Source organism: Anas platyrhynchos, chromosome 27, assembly GCF_047663525.1.
Source record: "Anas platyrhynchos isolate ZD024472 breed Pekin duck chromosome 27, IASCAAS_PekinDuck_T2T, whole genome shotgun sequence".
NCBI lineage: Eukaryota > Metazoa > Chordata > Aves > Anseriformes > Anatidae > Anas > Anas platyrhynchos.
In genome coordinates this window covers 5,623,743-5,643,473 of record NC_092613.1, presented here as the reverse complement: position 1 = coordinate 5,643,473, position 19,731 = coordinate 5,623,743, and the positions used below count along the sequence as shown (strand labels likewise).

The 19,731-nt window shown below is 60.7% G+C and overlaps 2 protein-coding genes and 1 long non-coding RNA gene across 6 annotated transcripts; 2 read left to right on the top strand and 1 right to left on the bottom strand.

Moving 5' to 3' along the window:
* Nucleotides 1-246: 246 nt before the first annotated feature.
* Nucleotides 247-5,624, bottom strand: LOC113839941 (uncharacterized). Its single transcript, XR_011805059.1, has 2 exons — nt 4,273-5,624; nt 247-2,366 (listed from the first exon to the last, which is right to left on the bottom strand). It is a non-coding gene; the product is annotated as an uncharacterized lncRNA (long non-coding RNA).
* PRELP (proline and arginine rich end leucine rich repeat protein) lies at nt 3,931-14,722 on the top strand. 2 transcript variants are annotated; one of them, XM_027445167.3, is made up of 3 exons: nt 3,931-4,224; nt 10,237-11,197; nt 12,807-14,722. In XM_027445167.3, the coding sequence occupies exons 2-3, from the start codon at nt 10,252-10,254 to the stop codon at nt 12,983-12,985; spliced, it is 1,125 nt and encodes a 374-aa protein (XP_027300968.2). In that variant the 5' UTR covers nt 3,931-4,224; nt 10,237-10,251; the 3' UTR covers nt 12,986-14,722. The 2 variants fall into 2 exon arrangements, with proteins under 2 accessions (XP_027300968.2, XP_071884387.1); XM_072028286.1 differs by lacking the exon at nt 3,931-4,224 and adding an exon at nt 5,623-5,651.
* A 297-nt stretch (nt 14,723-15,019) lies between these two features.
* Nucleotides 15,020-19,731, top strand: OPTC (opticin). Of its 3 annotated transcripts, none has more exons than XM_005026312.6 (7): nt 15,020-15,272; nt 16,967-17,211; nt 17,561-17,681; nt 18,552-18,710; nt 18,817-19,019; nt 19,185-19,280; nt 19,371-19,731. In XM_005026312.6, exons 1-7 carry the CDS (start codon nt 15,158-15,160, stop codon nt 19,539-19,541), a joined length of 1,110 nt encoding a protein of 369 aa, XP_005026369.4. In that variant the 5' UTR covers nt 15,020-15,157; the 3' UTR covers nt 19,542-19,731. The 3 variants fall into 3 exon arrangements, with proteins under 3 accessions (XP_005026369.4, XP_038024218.2, XP_038024219.2); XM_038168290.2 differs by having other exon boundaries at nt 15,154-15,272; nt 15,657-17,211; XM_038168291.2 differs by lacking the exon at nt 15,020-15,272 and adding an exon at nt 15,306-16,070.

The window sequence follows — 19,731 nt, the reverse complement described above, 5'->3', positions numbered from 1 at the left end:
TCCTCATCCAGGCTGGCTCGTCCCAAAGCGTCACGTCTCTTTGCATTCCTCCAGCTGGCTCCAGCAGGGGCTGCAGGACAGGGAGCCTGCCCCGAGGGTGAGAGGCTTGCAGGCGTTTTCCATTCCCTAACCCTTCCCTGGCTGCTGCAGCGCCTGTGCTCGGGCACCCAACTGCTGAGGACATTCTCCAGAGGAGATTTGCCCGTGGATTTAATGACCAAACCAGCAGCTGTGCTCAAAACAGAATAATTTCTTGTTTTTCCGCTCTTTATTTTTTTAAACACCTGGTTGGGGCAGAGGTCAGCTGGCTTTCTTGGCCGTGTTTCTCCCTCAGAAGTGAGGGCAGCTTGTTCTTTCCAGCCTGGCCCCATCTGTCTCCGTCTGAGCTGGTGAAGCGCAGCGTCCTGCTCTGTGTGGCTTCTGCTCCTTGCTCCGAGCAGCGTGAGGTGCTCGGGGGTGGATGGCGAGGCCAGGATGTGCTGGGGAGGAAGGGATTTGGAATGTGCATGGCTGTGAGGAAGCGATGCTGGTTGCCTCCTCCTCCTCTCACCCTCTTTCTCTTGTGTGCGCCAGGGTCCCCGTGCCGGGGTGACCAAAGTGACCCAAGCGCCCTCCCCAGCTGAGCTCTGAGCTCCTTCATTCAAGGAGGGGGTTGAGCATCTTGCATGTGTTCCCCCCATACTCCTGGAGCGTTTTTGGCTGTCTCCAGATGTTTGCTGGAGGCAGAGCTGCGGGCACGGAGCAGGAGCGCTCTGCCCCTGCCCTGCACGCAGCCGTGGGAGGGAGCACGGCGCGCAGCATCCCGGTGCTGGGAGGGCAGGATCCGAGCCTTACGGAGCAGCATATTTTTCCCCTTTGCTCACTTCCACCTCCAGAGCTTTGTTTGCAGCCAAGAGTTTCTCCCGGGCTCATGAGGATGCTTTCCCAGCCCTCCTGCTCTCGCGTGACGGGGCTGCTGTGCGCTCCCCCCGCCGCAGGGATGCAGGGCAGGAGCCTGTCCCTGGCTCACGGCGAGCCCGGGGACGTGGAATTTGCTCCTCCAGGCTGGTGGCCACTCGGTGCTGGTGGCAGCACCCCCTGCTTCCCATGGAGAGGCTGGGGGGCATGCTCGGAGCCCTGGGAGAGCTCCAGCTCCCTGGGAAAGCAGCTCAGCACCCTCACGCTGCGGTCCCAAACCACCAGTGATCTCTTTGGGGGGATGCCTGGGCTTCCATTGTCCCTTCTTGGTGGCCCCTTCCCATGACACCAGCACTGCCCGGGTCACCCACAGCAGCACCCGCGGTCAGGGTGGGTCGGAGGTGCTGGGGACGGAGGCACGGGGTGCTGGCCGAGGGCAGGCTGCTTTGACGTTGCGCATCAAGCACGCGCTGATCCAACCCAGTGGCCGCAGGGGCAGCTCGGGTTTCCTGCCCTTTTTTTTTTTTTTTTTTCCCCTCCTTTCTGAAATTAATTTTTTGTTTAGCTCTCTGAGGGGATTTTTAAGAACTGGCTGTCAGAAGGAAATGCCGCGCCATAAATCATCCGTGTTTGTACGGCACCGAGCACTGGGGAGGCTCGGCTTGGGATGGGGTGGCTGATGCCGTAATAACACAAGGAATAAACATCTTCCTCCGCCTGAAAAGCCACTTCAGGCTCTTATTCCTGAGGACCCCAGGCTGCAACGCAGGGAAGGCAGACCTGGTCTGGGGCCAGCCCTGTGCTCGGTGGTGGTTGAGAAGCCTCCGGTGCTGCGAAATTCCCCTTCTTGAAAGCCCTGGGGCTGGAGCCACCACCCGCAGCCACTTATAACGGGCTTTTTTGCCCCAGATTTGCTCACATCCCCATCCTTAGCCCTTCTGCTGCTCCTTGTTTGCTCCTGTGGGGTGGCTGCAGGGGATTCACAGCCAGGTTGGTGGAAGGGGCTGGGTGCTGAAGCCCCCTTCCCTTCCCATTTACCCGCTCGACGGCCGGCCCTTGTGCTCCCTGTGGTCGAGACAAGCCGTCCTCGTGGTCCTGGCTCTGCCTGCTGCTGCTTTCATGCTCAGCCATTTCCTCCCCTACCTCCGCCAGACCAGAGCGGTATTTCTGCAGCAAACCTCTGCGGAGGGAACGGGGCTGGCCGGGAAGAGGGGACGAGCCAAGGGGAGGTGGCACCGGGGGGCTGGGGATGGTTGGGATGCTGCATCTGGACCTGGCATCTCCCAGAGCCAAAAAAAAACCACGAGAGCAGGGGTATTTCACCGGGCCCCCTCCACCATCCCCTTCGTTTGCTGTTTTTTTTCTGCAGACGTGCGACGGGCCGGAGGCTGCAGCCTGCTGCTGCCGCTTACAAACCAAACAGGGCGCCTTTGAAGGTGGATTCGAGACTTGGACACCGGGAGGAATTCCTGCAGGAAGAAAATTCAACAAACAAAGTCGCTTGGCCGAGGGAAAAATTTGTACTCACCAGATTTTCGAAAGGTTTTTCGGGCTTCCCAGCAATGGGAGCTGTGTTAGCAGCTTCACAGCCCGTTGCAGCCCGGTGGGTAAAGTCTGGAACACGAAATGTTTCCGTGCCTGGCTTTGCAGGAAGGCTTTTGTGCAAGCAACTGCCCCGCTTGGTGCCTCAGTTTCCCCTGTGCAACCCTCAGTGCCCAGCTGAGTACCTATTAGGTAACAGGGGGGAAAAAAGCCACGAAACACAGCCCACGTTCAGCTGGAGTTGGGGACTTCTGACTATTTTTAGAGCCAATAGTGTAAATCTGCAGGCTGAAAAAGAGCGTATTATTTTCCTATTGATTCTGAGCCTTTTCCAGCTGGCAAACACGTGTCTCCACCAGGACCCTTTGTTTAAACAACTCGGAGTCCCAACGTGGTTCCTCTTTGTCCCTTTTCTGCCTTACCTTCCTGCTACCTGCGGGCTTTTAGGTTTCTGGGTGCCCCAGATTGCTCCTGGGAGCTGGGCACCAGCAAGACCCCAGTTTTGGGGCAAGGGAGAAGCCACCATGCTGGAAACGAATATAGAGAAGGGGTGCAGGGAGCGCAGGGCAAGACGGGGGAATCCAGCCGGTGGGACCTTTTTTTGGGGCTCTGATTTGGGCCGTTTGAAGCTGCTGCTGGTGGCCACCATCAGCAGAGTGTGGGAACGCAGGATCAGCCCCTCCTGGGGGGCTGCCAGCCTCCGGTGGGGTTTGGGCTGCGTTTTCCATGAGCAGTTTGGGTTTCCCAGCCCCTCCTGTGATTTGGCTTGGTTGGAAAGGGGGGCGGCTCATGGGGAGGGCAAAGAGCCCCTGCCCTCCGAAATCTGCCCGAGGGGTGTTTGGGATGGGGATGCCCATGGCCTGTGGGGTCCCCTGCTCAGCCCTGGGCTGTTCCATAGGGCTGTGACTGAGCACCAGATCCCAGCCTGCCTGCGAGCCCCTGGGAGCAGAATTGGCCCCCTGCGCTCCACGAGCCCCCGCAGACCCCACAGTGGGGTCCCTCGGCCACGTCCTCTCCGTGCAGAGCGGTTTTCCAGCCCAGGACCTGGCTGAAGCTGAAGGTAAAACCCAGCAGCCCCACACCACTGCAGCTCCGTTCTCTCCCCTTTATTACTCATCGGGATTTAAATCAAAGCCACCTCCAGCCGGCAGTGAATGAAACCCACATTGCGTCGCAGGGTGCCGTCTGCCAGGCAGGAACAGAGACCCCAGCAGGGGGCTGAGCAGGGTGGGGGGCAGCTGGATGTCCCCACGCTGTGCCACCCACCCACGGGGGACATCGCGGGGAGCCCCGCGGCACGCGCCCAGCCCCAGCTCGCGAGGCAGACGCGTGGCTGGAAAACACCGTCCCGGGCGCACAACGCTCCCGGAGCAGGGGCCGCGGCGAGGGAAGGGCTTACTCCAATTATTAATTAGCTTTGTTTTTAAACACGGGCCCCGAGCAGCCTCCGCAGCAGAAGGAATTGTTATTAAACGCCAGCCCTCCGGCAGGCAGGCAGGCCATGTGCGCGCGGCGGAGCCCGCAGGCAGCGCTTTGGCTGCCAGATAAAGACGTTTTTGTTGTCATCTCGCCTCCGTCCCAGCCCTCCGCCTCCCGCGCTCCCACCCACCCTCGGCCAGCGGCTCCCAGGAACAAAACCCCCGCGCGCCGCGCTCGGCCAACGCTCGCTCGTGGCGGAGCCGCGGTGCCGAGAGGAGGAGGAGGAGGAGGAGGAGGAGGGAAACAGCCAGAGAGAAATTGTCTTGGGGATTAATAAGAGGCAGGAGGAGGGAGAGGTGCACGCAGGTAAGCTGTGGGCAGGTGCTTTCCCCCCCGAGGCTCTTCTCGCCTTGCCTTGACCCAGCCTGGATGCTGCACTGGTCCACGATGCTCCTGCCCTCTCTGGCCTCTCTCACACGCACGGCGGCGTTTTGCTGCTCCTTTTCTCTCTCCTCTCTTGGGTTTTCTGTTCTTCAGCAGCTGGAGTCTTTTGTTTCCTTCCCCTTTTCCCTTTTATTTTGCAGGAGTTTTGCTCAGCGTGGGGCAAAGGCTGGGGGTGGAGGGGGCTGAGAGCCAGAAGAAAGTCCCGTGAGCGGCGGCGCTGGGGCTGCTGCCAGGCGTATTCGGACCCCCTGGTCCCCCCCGGGTCCCCCCCTGCTCCGACCCACGCTCCCAACCACACACGGGCTCGGCTCTGGCTCTCCAGCCTGGTGGGTGAGCTGGGGGGGGTCAGGAGGAGGCTGCACAACCCGAGTCGTGTCCGGGGCAATCCCCTGCCTGGGAAAGCAGCAGGAAAAGCGTGCGAGGAGAGGGAGAGAGGCTGGGAGGAGAGCGCACGCCTGCGGAGCTGGGGCTGCTCCCGGCGCTTCGTGCACCGCGGGCAGCGGGGTGCTGAGCTCCTGCTTTCCAGAGGGGGCTGCAGGGAAAGGGGGCAGGGGGCTGCCGAGGGTCCCGAGCGGTGAGCCGGGTGGCACGGTGCAGCCACACAACTTCTGGGAGCCCCGGGGGCGATGTCCAGCGAGGGTTTTCTGAGTTTCAGCGGCAGAGCCCTGCGCCCCCACCCAAAAGGCAGAGCCTGGATCCCATTCCCGGCGCACGTAGCGCCCGCTTTGCCACCCCACACAGCCCCCCCACAGCCCTACAGGGCTGGGAGCCGGCTCTTTGTGCCTGCTCCAGCAGAGGCAGGAGACGAGGGAGGAGGCAGTGGGGCAGCGACGTTCCCTCAAGTCCCGGGGAAATGTTTTGGTGCACAGACAGGACTCATTTTTCTCCCTTCCCCTCCTGTTTGAGAGCTGCGTGCTTTTAGGAAAAAGCATCCCCAGGGCGCAAAGCAAAAAAATAAAAAATAAATTCATCCTCTTGGCAGCCGGAGGCGAAGCACGCAGCACATGAAGGCTTGGAAACTTTCCTGGGAGCCTGCGATCGCGGGGCCTGCCTTATGTGGTGCTCGGCATCCCGCGAGCCGTGGTCGCTGCCCTGGGGAAGGAGCCGCTCCTGGGCCAGCCCAGCACCGAGCAGGATGGAGCCAGGGCGGCGTGCTGGGTGTCCCAGCCTGCTGGCAGGGCGAGGGGCTGAGTGCTTCCACCTGGGAAGGGATGAAAGCACAGCTGGGGGAGGTTTCCTCCGCCTTGGGAAGGGGCTGGAGGGGAGGGATGAGGCAGAAGGAGCTGATAAAGCATCAGCGAGCGGTTCCCAACTTGTAGAGAAAGCAGAGCTGGAGGGGCTGGCGCGAGGTATCTGCTGGGAGGGGAGCAGGGGGGGCGTGGGGCAGGCTCGAGGCTGAGCTGTGAGCGATTTGGGAGTGTTTTCCCCTGTAATTTGTTTCCATGGGTGCTCAGCTGCTGGCCCCGTGTGTGGCAAGGGGTCTGCGGGTGGGCTGAGCCCGAGGCAGCCCTGGGAAGGGCTATAGGGACACGGGGTGTGAGAGGAGGAGGAGGAGGAGGAATTGCTGGCAGGGGAAGGCAGCAGAGATGCTCACTGCCTTCCCACGGGCCCTCCAGCTGGGGGGGGGTCTCAGTGAACGTGGCGAGCCTTTTGCAACCAGTCTGGTGGCTGCAGTGCCGGCTCCGGTCCCGGCCAGGCAGACAGCCCTCGGCTGGGAAAGGGCGAGAGGAGTGGCTCCTTGCATCAGTGCTCCCCAGGGTGCCCCGGGGACGTGCGGGTGTCTGCCCTCCCCTCCGAGGACAGGCTTGGTTAGCCTTTCTGCAGCATTCCCAGCAGTGCTGGATAAAGGGCTCCCTGTTTCGGTTCCAGCTGAGCAGACCCAGGCTCTTGCAGAGAGCCCAATGGGCTGTTACGGCAGCTGGAGGCGGAGGGAGGCCGACAGGGGAGCTTTGCTGGCTCCTTGGGGTTATTTTTAGGTTGCTTTCCTCATTCTGCCTTTGCCTGCAGGTTCCCAGCGAGGCTGGGGGTGTTTTCCAGCCAGGGGGGCAGAGGTGAGATGTGAGCTGGAGGCAGCAGTGGGAGAGCTGTGAAGGGAGCAGGGCTGCAAGCAATGGGCTAGGAGGAATCTCTGGTCCAGCCACCGAGGCTTTGTCTTTGCCTCCCCAAAACCAAAGGCTCCCTTTATCCCCCCGTGGCACCTTTACAGGAGCAGGGGGCCCGGATCCATCAGGGACAACTGCCCAGAGCCAGCTGCCCCCCTCGGCATCCCAAACGGCTGCAGGAGGAGGTGGGGAGGGCGGGGGACACCCGAGGGAGAGCAGTTGTGACTTCTGTCTGGGGCAAATCCCCCGGGGACCTTTGCAAAGCTCCCTCTGCCCCCAGCAGCTGGGATTTTTGCCTGCCCTTGGCACCCGGTGCTGCTCGGGGTTGGTGAGATGCAGCGCGGATAAAGTGTTGGGAAAGCAAACACCAGCGGCACTCGGGGCTGGAATTTCCAGCTGTTGTGCTGCGTTTTTCGGGCAATTGTTACGGGGTGAGCGAGCGTGCAGCTGCCTCTCCCGGGAAAATCCAGGCTGGCATCTGCTGGGTGCTGTGCTCTTGCACCTGGGCCAAGCTGTGCTCGGTTCAGGCGGTGCCTGAGCAGATTTCGCTCATGAATCGAGCCTTTTCCTCGCACCAGGCTGTTGGTTTGCTGCCTGCATTCGTTGCTTTGGGATTTAACTTGGTTCCAGCTGCAGGGATTCCTCGGGGTACCCGGGGTTTGAGTTTTCCTGCCCGTCGGGGACCGCTGGGAAAGGTGGAGGGGAGGCGTTTGCGGAGCAGGCGCTGTGCCGCGGGGTCGGCGGCCAGTGCTCGTGCAGGATCAGGGCGTGGGACTCAGAAATCCGCTTCTTGCGTTCACGCCAGGACATTCAACTGTGTGAAAGTCGACGGAGAACAGGCTGCCAACGCTGCCGTGGCCAGGGAGAGCCGGCTCTGGGCCTTCCAGCGTGCCGGAGGGGACCGTAAAGCTTGCGACTGCCTCTGGCTCCTCGCTTGTGGCTTTGTGGGGTGCCACCGGTGGGGACAGGCGGCACAAGGGGCCGCGGTGGAGCTGGCAGCTTGGTGTCCTGCCCGGCCACCGTGGGCAGGCTGTGGTCCCACGGGCTGTGGTCCCGTCCCCGTAGGGACGTGGCAGCGGGGTGCAGGCGGCGCAGTGGCTGTGAGGGGCTGTGTCTGCCTCTGCTGTGCCGACAAAGGGCACGGGGTGCTGCCCTTTGAATTTCTGGCTCCATGACTATCCCTGCTGAGCCCCGCGACATCCGCAGCGCCGAAACCTCGCGCGGAGAGGATGGCACAGGGGTGCCCGTGCGCGCGTGCCGGGTGGCTTCTGAAAGGGTCGAGAGCTGAGCCAGCTCCTGAGCCCGATGGGGTGACACCGCTGCCTCGTCCCCCACCCTTGGGGTGACATTGTTCTGCACGGAGCCGTGCTCTGCAGGAGGAGGGAGCCAAAATCCTGGACTGTGGCGAGTGCTGGCTGGAATTTCACATCCCAGCTGCCTCCTCCCTTTGCAACCAGCCAAATGCAGACCTCAGCCCCCTCCCCTCCCCAGCTCCCCGGGGGCTTTGTGGGTGTGAAAATCCAGGTCTGAGTTTTGGAGCTGATGCGAAATCCGATGGAAATAGTCTGGGATGAAGTGTGTGGGGGGGGAGAGGGCGTGCAGGGAGGAGAGCAGGGATGCTGTGGGGGCCAGGGAGGGGCCCACGTGCGGCGAATTTTGTCTGTTCTCTGCAGCCTGCTGCTGAAGCTGTGCTCTGACAACACGGGAGCACGCACGTACATCCCCGAAGGGGACTGACTGCAGTACTGCTGAGCTGAATATCTGGCAGGGCTCGAGCCCCGTTGCTCTTTTCCCCCCCCCCCCCCCTCCTCCCCGTTCCTCCCTTCCCCCAGCGAGATGCCAGAGCTCTGATTGAAAACAGCAGGCATGGGAGGCTTGTAGGGTTAAACAGAGCCAGATGGGAGCTGAGCGAGACAAAAAGGAAAGTACGAGGCTGGGCCTGGGGGGTGGGGGGGTGAGAACAGGCTCTTTTCATGGAGAGAGTCAATGCTGTTGAGCCCCAGGAATGCGTGGGATTGGGATCGCTTCAAAGGCAGCGGGGTTGGCGCGGCCCCAGGGGCTGGGAGCAGCACCCACCGAGGGTCCCTGCGGGCTCCGCGGGTGGGATGCGGGTCCTGGTGGGATGCTGCGATGGAAATGGGGTTGCTGTGCCGGGGGGTACCTGGGAAGGCATTTATGCGCCAGGGAAAAGCAGCAGGAGGAGGCTTGGGGGTGGGTGCAGCCCGAGGCAGCCTGATTTTTTAGCTCCAGCATCACCCAAAGCTGGTGCCCCACGCTGCCATCCATCCCAGCTGTGTCTCCTGCAGCAGCCACTCTGTGAGCCCGGGAGATCCGTCCTCCTCCTGGGCTCCTCTTCCTCCCTGTCTCACCTCACTCTCTTCTCCTTCCTACCCTGGCTCTGCTGAGCTCCTCCATCTGCCTCGCCGTGCATCCAGCTCGGCTCCGCTCCCGCTGGGGTGCCAAACGCGGCTGGGAAAAGCCTGGTGAACACCCCCGGGGATCTGCTGCCTGCCCAAAAAACACGGAGCCTGGCCTGCTCCAGCTGGTCCGGGGAGCATCCAAAGCACCTTCTGCACAGGGCTTTCTGGGGAGCTCGTCTGCAAGGCGCTGGGTTCCTCCATCCTCCGAGCTGCCAGCTGGAGAGCAACCAGCAGGAGCCTTGCAGGGAAGGTTGCTGCAGCTCCAGGCAGCAGCAGGGAGGGCAGGGATGGGAGAGGAAACCTTCCCGGGCTTGGTGACAACCCCAAAAATCAGGATGTGGTCAAGAGGGGGAGAGGTGGTGCATGTGATGGGCTGGTGTCCAGGAGGGGCTCCCTGGAGACCTTGCCCGATCCCTCCAGATCTCCCACTTCTACTGGGACCCCCCCTAAATTACCAGCCTGGCACCCTGCGGTGGGACTGGAGGTGATGGATCATTTATTTGGGCAGCACGGGGAGCTGTCTAGCCAAACACCTTTGGTATGGCCCATGTGCAATCTTGCAAATGTCCCTTCTATCACGGAGCCTTGGAAATGTGCCACCCTGCCTTAAAGCCTGGTCCCTGAAGCACACCCCTATCCATCTTCACCGCTCTGCTAACTGCTGCTGGCCTTCCGACACTGTTGCTCAGCCAATTTGTTGCTGAATCATTGATTTTTTGGCTCGAGAGCAAAATTAACCCTAATCCATCAAGGCCCCTGAAGGGGCAATCCATCCTCCTGGGAGAGGGCGCAGCGGCAGCAGGGCTCCTGCCCATCACTGGGGACATCTGCCCATGGAAGCTGAAGGGATGCTGGGGCTCAGAGCAGGAAAATGTCCCCTCCTGGCCCATCATTGTCCCACTTCCCACTGGCCAAGGGATTTCTACTCTCTATTTTTCTTTTTCTGACCCCTCGTCTCGTCCTTTGCCAGATTTATCGCCCAATTTCCTTGCAGTGTTAGGACCCTCGTGCAGCTCGATGCTGAAGGAGTGGAATTATCCCCAAACTCCTTTCTGTGGCTTGTGTGTAGGTGACTCTTCCCCCATCCATGGGCTGTTCCTTAAAAAGCCAAACAAAAATTTAAAAATCTAACACTCAAAAAAAAAAAAAAAAAAAACACCACCAAATGAGACTGGAAAAAAGGCAACCCCCCCACAATGGCATAAAGCTGAGCCAGGGAGGGGGGGATCTCAGTGACTCACGCTCGAGAGAGGGCTTGGAAGTAAAGATAACTTCCAAGGGGAAGGAGAGAAAATAGCAGGCTGCTGGCAGAGATGTGGGGTAAGCTCCCGCTGGCGGAGCGAGCGGCGACGGGAGGCGATGCGGTGCCTAAATCGGGCGCTTCCTAACCCACCTCTCCTTGCCTCCCTCAGGCAAACATCTGGACCATGAGGGTGGCCTTCGGATTGCTTCTCCCACTCGTTCTTGTGCTGATCTCGGAGGTGAGCGGGCAGCGGAGGAAGCCCCCCCGGAAACCCACCCGCCCGCCTCCCGAGCCCATCGAGCCCGAGGAACCCGTCGAGCCCACCGAGCTGCCCCCACCCCTGCCTCCCGGTCCCCCCTCCGTCTTCCCCGACTGCCCCCGGGAATGCTACTGCCCCCCGGATTTCCCCTCTGCCCTGTACTGTGACAGCCGCAACCTGCGGAAGGTGCCCATCATCCCGCCCCGCATCCACTACCTCTACCTCCAGAACAACTTCATCGACGACCTCCCGGAGGAGTCCTTCAGGAACGCCACGGGGCTGAAATGGGTCAACCTGGACAACAACCGCATCCGCAAGGTGGACAGGAGGGTGCTGGAGAAGCTGGAAAACCTCATCTTCCTCTACATGGAGAAGAACCAGCTGAAGGAGGTGCCCGCCTTCCTGCCGCCCAACCTGGAGCAGCTGCGGCTGAGCAGGAACCAGATCTCCAAGATCCCTGCCGGGGTCTTCAACAAGCTGGAGAACCTGGTGCTCCTGGACCTGCACCACAACAAGCTCAGTGACGGCGTCTTCAACAAAAACACCTTCAAGGGACTCAAGAACCTCATGCAACTCAACCTCGCCCACAACATCCTGAGGAAAATGCCCCCCGGCGTGCCCAACGCCATCCACCAGCTCTTCCTGGACAGGAACAACATCGAGGACATCCCCAGCGACTACTTCAAGGAGTTTCCCAACCTGGCCTTCATCCGGCTCAACTACAACCAGATCTCCGACAAGGGGCTCCCCAAGAACTCCTTCAACCTCACCAACCTGCTGGTGCTGCACCTGGCCCACAACAAGCTCACCAACGTCCCCTTCATCAGCTCCAAGCTGGAGCACCTCTACCTGAACAACAACTCCATCGAAAGTGAGTCCCGTCGGCACGTCGGGAGGCCGGGGAGAGGCTCAGGGAGAGGATAGGCTCGGGGATGGGAAGCGTTTTGCTTAAAAAGGACGGTTTTTAACCCAGTAGGATGTGATCTTTTCAAAGGGGGATGCAGCAATGAGATGAGCTGGGGATTTTCTGCAGGCAAACAGAGCCCTGCAGAGGATGGATTTGTGGGTGGGGAAGGATGACCCAAGAATTAGGGTGCTAGTAGAGGACCAAGGCTAAATCCCCCTTGCTGCTTCAGGGCTCTTCTCATTCATAGCCACGGGCAGCAATTCTTGGGGGCTACCTGCCATCTAGATAGTCACTTCCCCAGCAAGGCTCAGAAATAGGGATATTTAAAAAGGAGAGGCTGTGCGCATATTTTAAGAACAGATGCCAAACACGCAGTCAAGATGGTTAGAAATAACCCAGCTTAGCTCCCGAGCTGAGCCTCGCAGAGGAAGGAACAGGGAGAACAGGGCTGCGATGGAGGTTGTTTTGGCAAGCCAAGCGGGGCAGCTTCGCACCGTTCCAGGCGGAGCACAGCAACTTCACGGGAGAGGTGCTGGCCTGTGAAACGTCTGAACCCAGCCAGCACGTTAGAAAAGAAGACGGAGCCCCATTCCTGGTCACCCCAGATGTTTCTGCGTTTAGAGGGCCAGCAGCCTGCTGTCCCTGCTGTCGGCAGGGGAGCAGGAATGCAGCGCTCCTGCCAGGAGCCCTCCACGTGCTTCGAGGAAAGCGAGCTGGGCTCTCGTGCATCTGGTTGTGCTGGATTTATGGGGCCTGCACGGGGCATCGTCACTTTTTTTTGGGGGGAAGCAGACACCCTGCAGGATGCTGGTCCCAGCCTGCGGTGTGACACGAGCGTTTTGACGTCTGGTGGTGCTTACTGGGAGGTGATGGTGTGCGGCTTCACGTGCCAAAGCAGCCTGCTGCCGAGGAGGAGATGTAAAATTAGAGCATGGCTTTCACAGGGGGCTCCTGCACTGACTGCAGCATCAGCTGGGATGGGATGAGCGAGACACCGGCTCCTCTGGAGCCAAGCACGTGGTGGGACGTGGTGCCAGGGAGAGGGGCAAAACCCGCATAAAACCACCTCCCTTCTCTGGGGAGGGGTCACCGGGTTGGTTCCCAGGGATGAGGAACACTGATAAATGCCTGTTTTTTGGTTAAGCAACTCCAAACTGCCTCAAAGGGGACGGTGGAGTGAAGGTGGGGGCTGCTGCTGGCTCGGAGCACTCGTCTGGGTACCAGGTCCTGCTGGGGCTGCCCATGGAGAGATGCCTGCGTGGTCGTGCACCTCATATTCCATCTTTTTCTTTTTTTTTTTTACCCAGCTTTTATAAGACTTCAGTCCCTGGGGTTGGGTAATGACATAAGAATCCTCATTTTCTTTTCTCTTCAATCTTTTTTTTATTTCCTATAACGCAGGCCCTGGGGTGGGGATAAATGTATGGAAATCCAGAAGCAGGCAGCGCACCGGATCAGCGGTTATTAATGTTATCTCCGGCGTAACGGTGCTGCAGCAGGTTTTCGGGGGGGCTTCTAGCATCCCTCTCCGCCTCCCCTAACCCTCACCCTGCTTTTCCTTCTCTCCCCGCAGAAATCAACGGGACGCAGATCTGCCCCACCTCGCTGATGTCCATCCAGGACTTCTCCCCCTCCGACTTGGACAGCGTGCCCCGGCTCCGGTACCTGCGGCTGGACGGGAACCTGCTGAAGCCCCCCATCCCCTTGGACCTGATGATGTGTTTCCGTCTCCTGCAGTCCGTGGTTTTCTAGCCCCGTGCGCCTCTCCCAGGACTTGGCTTTGCACAGAGACTCGACCCCGCCATCGGCGTTTGACACTCGGGACCCCCTTTGCCTCCCTCTCCCCCTGCTCACACCCTGCCTCTCCGTCCCTCTCGTGTCCCCACTTTTCCTTGCCTGCACTGGCCGTGGGCTCGTGTGGCTTCTGCCTCCCTGGGGAGCGTTGGCTGCAGGATGGCACCGTGGTGCAGAGGCTGTCCCAGCTCCCAGCATCAGCCCTGCCTCGCCTGCCCGGACCCTGGCCAGCTCTGGAGCTGGCTCTGTCTCCCCCCTTGACCTGGCCGAGGTTTGGGAGGTCCCAGCTTGGTCCCAAAGCATCTCCTGATGGAGCTGAGGTGATAGGATAGGAGTGAGCTGAGCAGCAGGACAGCCAGCACAGTGCCCCAGGGTGGAGCTCTTTCAGCTCAGAGGCAGCCACAGCCTGTACCAACACCAAACCCCCCAAAATCCTAAAATCCAGCTGGCTGCATCCTGGTTCTTGGCACCGCAGCGTGCACCAGAGCCGGGCACAGCCCCTCTTTAGGAAGCCCGGGGGGCTGCGTGCCCACGGGACCACCTCCCATCACACCGGGTGCTCCTGTGGCCACCTCCACCCGTGGATCCCTAGGGAAAAAATAATTCAAAAAATAAAATAAAATAAAATAAACCCAGAAACCAAAGCGTGATGGAGCAGGGCTGCCCCCGGGCAGGGTGGTGCCAGGTCCCCGCCGAGGTCCCCTCGTTCCCCGGCCGGCTCGGGGAGCGGGGACCGGGGCTGGCACCGCCGGGCAGGGCCGGCAACGACCCCTCGTGGCCGGAGCCACGTCCCAGGACCGGGCCGAGGCAGCCTCGAATTTTTGGGGAGGCTCCAGCCCCCGCTCTGCCTCGCTCCGGGGCTCTCCGGCTCCTGGGACCGGTGGAAATTTGGCAGGAGGCGATGCGCAAGTGGGCAGCCCCCGCGCTCCTGCTCCCTGCTGGGTTTATTTGGTGAGACCGGCCCCCTTCCTCCATCCTCCCCCTTCCCAAATTTCAGCCCCCGCCTCCTGCCACCCCCCCCGGGGCTGGGTGACCCCCTCGCCATCCCCGCTCCTCTCTCACGACCCCTCTCCTCCCTGCGCCCCCCTCGCTTTCTCCAGCCGAACGCGCGCGTCTGGTTTTGCCTTGTGGGTTGGGTGATATTTTTTTTTTTTGGTTTGCTCGTGTTTTTGTTGTTGTTGTGTTTGAAAAAGGAAAGGGAAGGAAAAGGGAAGAATTATTGCTTGGGAAAAGCCGTTTTTTCTCCCCTCCCCTCCCCGTTTCCACATGTATTGCTTCCCTCTTGGATAGCCATACCTGCATATATAGGGTGTCCGGGTTTAGAGGGGTTATTCTCCATTTTTCTTCTTCCCGATTCTCAGGATTTAGATTTAAGGCCAAGCATCAGAGGGAAAAAAAAAAAAAATCTCATTAAAATAAGCAGTAAAGCAATAAACCAAAGAAACCAGCCATTACCTCCTTGGTGTTCAGCCACCAAAAATGACCCTTCCCTGGGGTGGGCACGGACGGGCACCGTGCCCCGCTCCCCAGGAAGGGGACGGGGACGGGGATGTTCCTGCAGGGAGCCCCCTCCCCAAATGCCCTGCATGCACCAGAGCTGGGCTGCAGCCAGCGCTGGAAGGATCGTTGAACCCCTGTGCTAATTTGAGCTGGTTGCGTTGTTTTGCTTTGAAAGAATAAAAATCTCTTCTCCGACTCTTCCTCCAGTGGGCTTTGTTGGGTTCGACAGGTTTCAACCTTAAACCCGGAGACCCTATGTATATATTTATATATATAATGTGTATATATACTGGTAGACTGTACAGATATATCTAGAGACATATGTGGTTCTCGAGTGACTTCAACTTAATGGTATTTTCACTCCTACTCCCCGCAGCAGTGAAAATAAAGTGATTCACCAGGGACCCAGAGCCGCGGCCGGACCTGCCTCTCTCCTCGCACAGGAGCTTCATTCGGGACCAGGGCTCCTCCCTGGGGGCCAAAAAGGCCTCCCCAAAAGCTGGAGCTCATCCGGGTGCACCCTGCACACAGCAGGTGGTGGTCAGGCTTCTCAAGCATGTGCCTGTCCTAATGAGCATCCCTGCTAATTAAGAGCACCCGACCTCAGCTGCAGCACCCAGGGGGCAGCTGATGGGCGTTAGCATCCTCGCTGTGCTCTGTGCTGGGGGCAGCTTGTGCAAAATTGGGGCTGAGCTGCCCCACGTCACCTTGGTGCTCCCAGGGAAGCTGGACAAACATCCCTGGGGTGAGTTTGCCCCTGGGGGCAGCTCGGATGGGCTTTGGGACCCATGGGGAAGGCGAGTCCCACCTGCAGCAACGAGCCCGGACCCCCAGTGCTGCGGCCGTGCGGGGTGCACGTGTGCTTTCCCATGAGCAGAACGGGTGTAGGCAGCGATTTTTTTCCTCCTGCCCGTCGCTGCAGCTTCAAAATCTCCTCTCGCTGCTGCTCTCCCCACGTGAATCACGAGCAGAGAGGGAGGACGGGTGTGGGTGCGGGTGCGAACGCATGGGCTCCGTCGTGGGGCTGCTCACGGGAGCGTGCACGGGGTGTGCGTGTGCGCAGAGCAGGCGGCGAGCTCCCCTTAGGTTTTATTTTTATTTATTTATTTTTTTTATTATTTTTCTGCAGCAGAACTAAATCCCCGCGTTTTGTGAGCGGCGCATGAATCACGAGCTCCCGGGGTGGGCATCCACTCGCTGCCTCTCCAGGCAAAGTCAGCCCCTGCCCCCGGGGGAACCGAGCACCGCAGAAAAAAGGAAGGGGGTTTGGAATTGAGCTGTGATGTGTCCCCCCCCCTCTCCCCCAGCTGCCACATCGCCTCCATCACCCTGGCTGCTGAGCCACCTAATGAGGGACTTAACGAAGATTAGCAGCAGCCCTTTGCTCTGCTCCGTGCTGAGGGGGTTGGGGCTGTGAAGGAGAGGGGGGGACGACGTGCGTGGGGGCAGCCTTGGGGTTTTGGGTGCGTGGACGAGGACGGTCCCCACTGCGAGGGTGTCCCCACAGCGCCGGCAGGCAGCACAGATGGGCGCGATGTCTCGGGTGGGTGAGCGCGTGGGCTGCGAGCTGCGTGCAGGAGAAGTGTTTGTGGCCGTGGGTGGCTGCGTGGGCACCGAGCTGCCCGGCGCTGCGACGAGCCCACGGGGCTGCTGCACGCATCCTGCCCGTCCTGGGGTGTCCCTGTCCCAGCCCCGTGGGACACATCCTGGGTAATGACAGCTCCCCGATGCCCGTAAGATGGAGCGGGGCTGTGAGTTGTAGGTGCCTTGCCCATGGGAACAATACAAGGTCCTGGTGAGGGGGCTGGGGACAGCCAGAGGCCACCAGCCTGGTTGGCCACATCCTGCCTCTTCCCTCAGCAGCAACCATGCCAGGTCCCCCCCCGTCCCTCCTCTCCAGGCATTAAAAAAACCAGAAGCCCTTCCTGGGCCAGCACAGGAGCCCGTGGGAGCAGAGTGGGGCTGTCCCGTGCCAAGGAGGGTAAAGGGGGTGCACGCAGGCTGCCCTCCTTCTGCTCCTCCAGCACCGAGCCCAGCCTGGGGGCTCCCACATGGGGCTGGGACGAGCAGCAGGGTGGGGGGCTGGTGATGCATGAAGAGGGTTGAAGGCTTTTATTGTAAGATTTTGTAAAGATTTGATCTGGGGGGAAACCAGCAGAAACTGGGGAGCAGCATCCTCAGCCCAGGGTGCCCCGAGCCCCTCACCGCCCCCTCGGGGCTGGGAACGCCGGGAAGCGAGGGCAGCCCAGCTGCTTGGGGCCTCTTGTGCACGGCAGCCCAGCCGAGCGTGAAATGGGCTGAAAAGAAAAGAAAAGCCTCGTCCCCTGCAGCGGCTGCAGCTCCCCGACACGGCTGCGGAGTGGGGCTGGCCGCGGCTGGCGTGCAGGTCCTGCCTTCCCGTCCCTCTTTTTGCTTTCAGCGCTTTGCAAATCATTTTAGGGCACCCGGCTGGGCGCAGGATGCGGCCCCTGGCCTGGGTGGGCATCGCCAGCCTGTGTCTGGGGGCAGCCTGGGCCGTCCCAGCCCAGGAGGGGAGCAGGAAGGTGGAGAAGCCCAAAGTTGACCTCGCGCTCTATGAAAACCTGGACCTGGACAACTACGACCTGACGCTGGACAGCTATGGGGACGTGGTCGATCTGAGCAACTACGAGGAGCTCTACGACTACGGTGACATTGCTCCGAAGGTGAGGGGGGCACGGGGGAGCACAGAAGGCAGGGGCTGCTCCGAGGTTTGGGCCAGGGCTGGAGAAGCGTCGCAGCCCCCTACGCAAGCCTACGAGCCCTGGTGGCTCTTCCTCTGCTCTTGCTGGTGGGGAGGCTTTACTTGATCCCAACTCTTCCAGCTTCCCGGTGTCCTGCCTGGCCACATCACTGCGGGATGGAGCAGGGGAAGGCAGGACGAGGCATCCACATCCCTCTGGGCAAATAGAGGGGGGGTCCTGAAGATAGGAGAGGCGTTTAGAGCTGGCTTTCCAATGAGACCTGCGCGGTGCCCCCACTCGCTCAGCCCTCACGCCCCTGCTGTGTTTGCAGATCGAGGTCGGGACCCTGGCTCCCCGCCCCAAGGACCCCGAGGCTCTCCCAAAAGTGGGCACCACGGCTCCAGCACCAAAGCCACAGCCTCCGACCTCCAGCCCCGTCCGCCCCGCGCAGGGTGAGTGCGGACCAGGATGAGTCTCCTTCCCACGCAATGAACCCAAACGTCCCGGGGTGGCACGGCTGGGGCTCTGCAGGAAAAGGAGCCCCAGCAGCCAGCAGAATTTATTTGCTGTGCCTGGGCAGCGAGGAGATGAGGGGTGCCGGGCTTTGCCTTATCACACAGCAGGCAGGAGAGCTGCAGCAAGACATTTCTGGGAAACGAGCTCCGGCAAACAGCAGCAACATCTTAATGAGCAGAGGCATTGCGAGAGTCGGACAGAGTAGCAATTAGATTAGTGACAATTAAAATCCTGTAGCGAGGGATAAATATCTTTATTCATTTTCTGTCACTCCGGACTGGGACAAATTAAGTAGGAGGCAGAGGGAAATTGTTGCCTTGCTGCTTTGAACTCTCCCACTAATGGATGCGGAGCCTGGCGGGTGCTGGGGGCGAGGAGAGGGAGCGGGCGTGGGGGGCGCACAGTGTAGCCCCCTCCTGCTGCCTCTGCCTGGCTCTCTGGGACCCTTGGGTGGTGGAGACAGGTCTTTTGTTCATTGCAAAATTGTGGGGTTTTTATTTATTTATTTATTTTGTTGCTGTTCCTTCTGCGGAATGAAAACAAGGGGGGTCCAAGTGAGCCCTGGGTGCAACGCTGTTGAGTTTGGGAACCTTGCATCTCCCGTGGGAGCCACTGGGTCCTGAGCAGAGCCTCTCACCACAGCTCTCCCAGCCCTTCCCTCACTGGAGGTGCTGGGCTGAGCGCTCCCGGTACTGCAGAGCATGTTTGCCTACGAGGCTGGTCCCGCAGGGTTTTGGGGGGCTGCAGGGGGGCTGGTGGAGCCGTGCCGTGCCGAGCCGAGCCCAGAGCTTTCTCTTCACCCCCAGGGCTCCCCAGCTGCTTGCTCTGCCTCTGCATCGGCACCTCGGTCTACTGCGACGACGCCGACCTGGAGCGCATCCCGCTGCTGCCGCCGGACACCACCTACCTCTATGCCCGCTTCAACCGCATCAGCGCCATCCGGGCTGGCGATTTCACAGGGCTGAGTGCGTCGAGGCAAGGGGAGGGCTGGGCTCAGCGCTGGGGCAGCCTCGGGGGGTACAAGAGGCGATGTGGGACGCCTCCAGCCTCCTCCTTTCTCTCTCCCACCAGAGAAGCTGAAGCGAATAGACCTGACGAGCAATTCCATCGCCTGGGCGGACGCGGATGCTTTCCGCCTCCTGCCCAGCCTGCAGGAGCTCATCCTGCCCGAGAACAGGCTGACGGCGCTGCCCGAGCTGCCCCGCAGCATCGTCAGGCTGGACGCCCGTCTCAACAGGATCCCCAGCACCGGGCTCCAGCCCGAAGCTTTTCGGGTGGGTGCTGGGGCTGGCAGCGGGCACCGAGCCGTGCCGGGCTCCCACAGCCCCAACCAGGCTGGTTTTAGCCCAAAGCTGCCACGGCAAGGGGTGGTTGGGATGGTGCCGAGGGTCAGAGCGTGGCTGGAAGGAGGGAGCTTCACCTCCTGCCTCTTCCCACAGGACCTGAAGCAGCTGCAGTTCCTCCATCTGTCCGATAACCAGCTGGACTACGTCCCCACGCCCCTGCCCGAGAGCCTGCGCTCCCTGCACCTCCAGGTGAGACACGGCCCCTCTCCCGCACCAAATCCCCATCGGTTTGGGGGTTGGATGCGGAGCCCCCTGCACCATCCCGCTTTCCCCTTCCAGAACAACAACATCCAGACCATGCACAAGGACACGTTCTGCGACAGCCAAGACCACAGCCACATCCGCAGGGCGCTGGAGGACATCCGCCTCGATGGCAACCCCATCAACCTCAGCCTCTTCCCCAACGCCTACTTCTGCCTGCCCCGCTTGCCCACGGGACGCTTCGCCTGAGCCCCACCGCTGGCTGCTCCGGGGGAGCATCCCCAGGCACCCCCCCATTTCTTGCTGTCCCATGGGAAACGTGGGGTTGAGGCATTGAACCCTGGGCCAGCTGAGCCTCTGCGTGTGGGCGGATTCATTTCTGGGGCAAACGGAGCAGGGTGCGGGCAGCTGTAATAAAATAAAGAGTTGAAAAATGCAA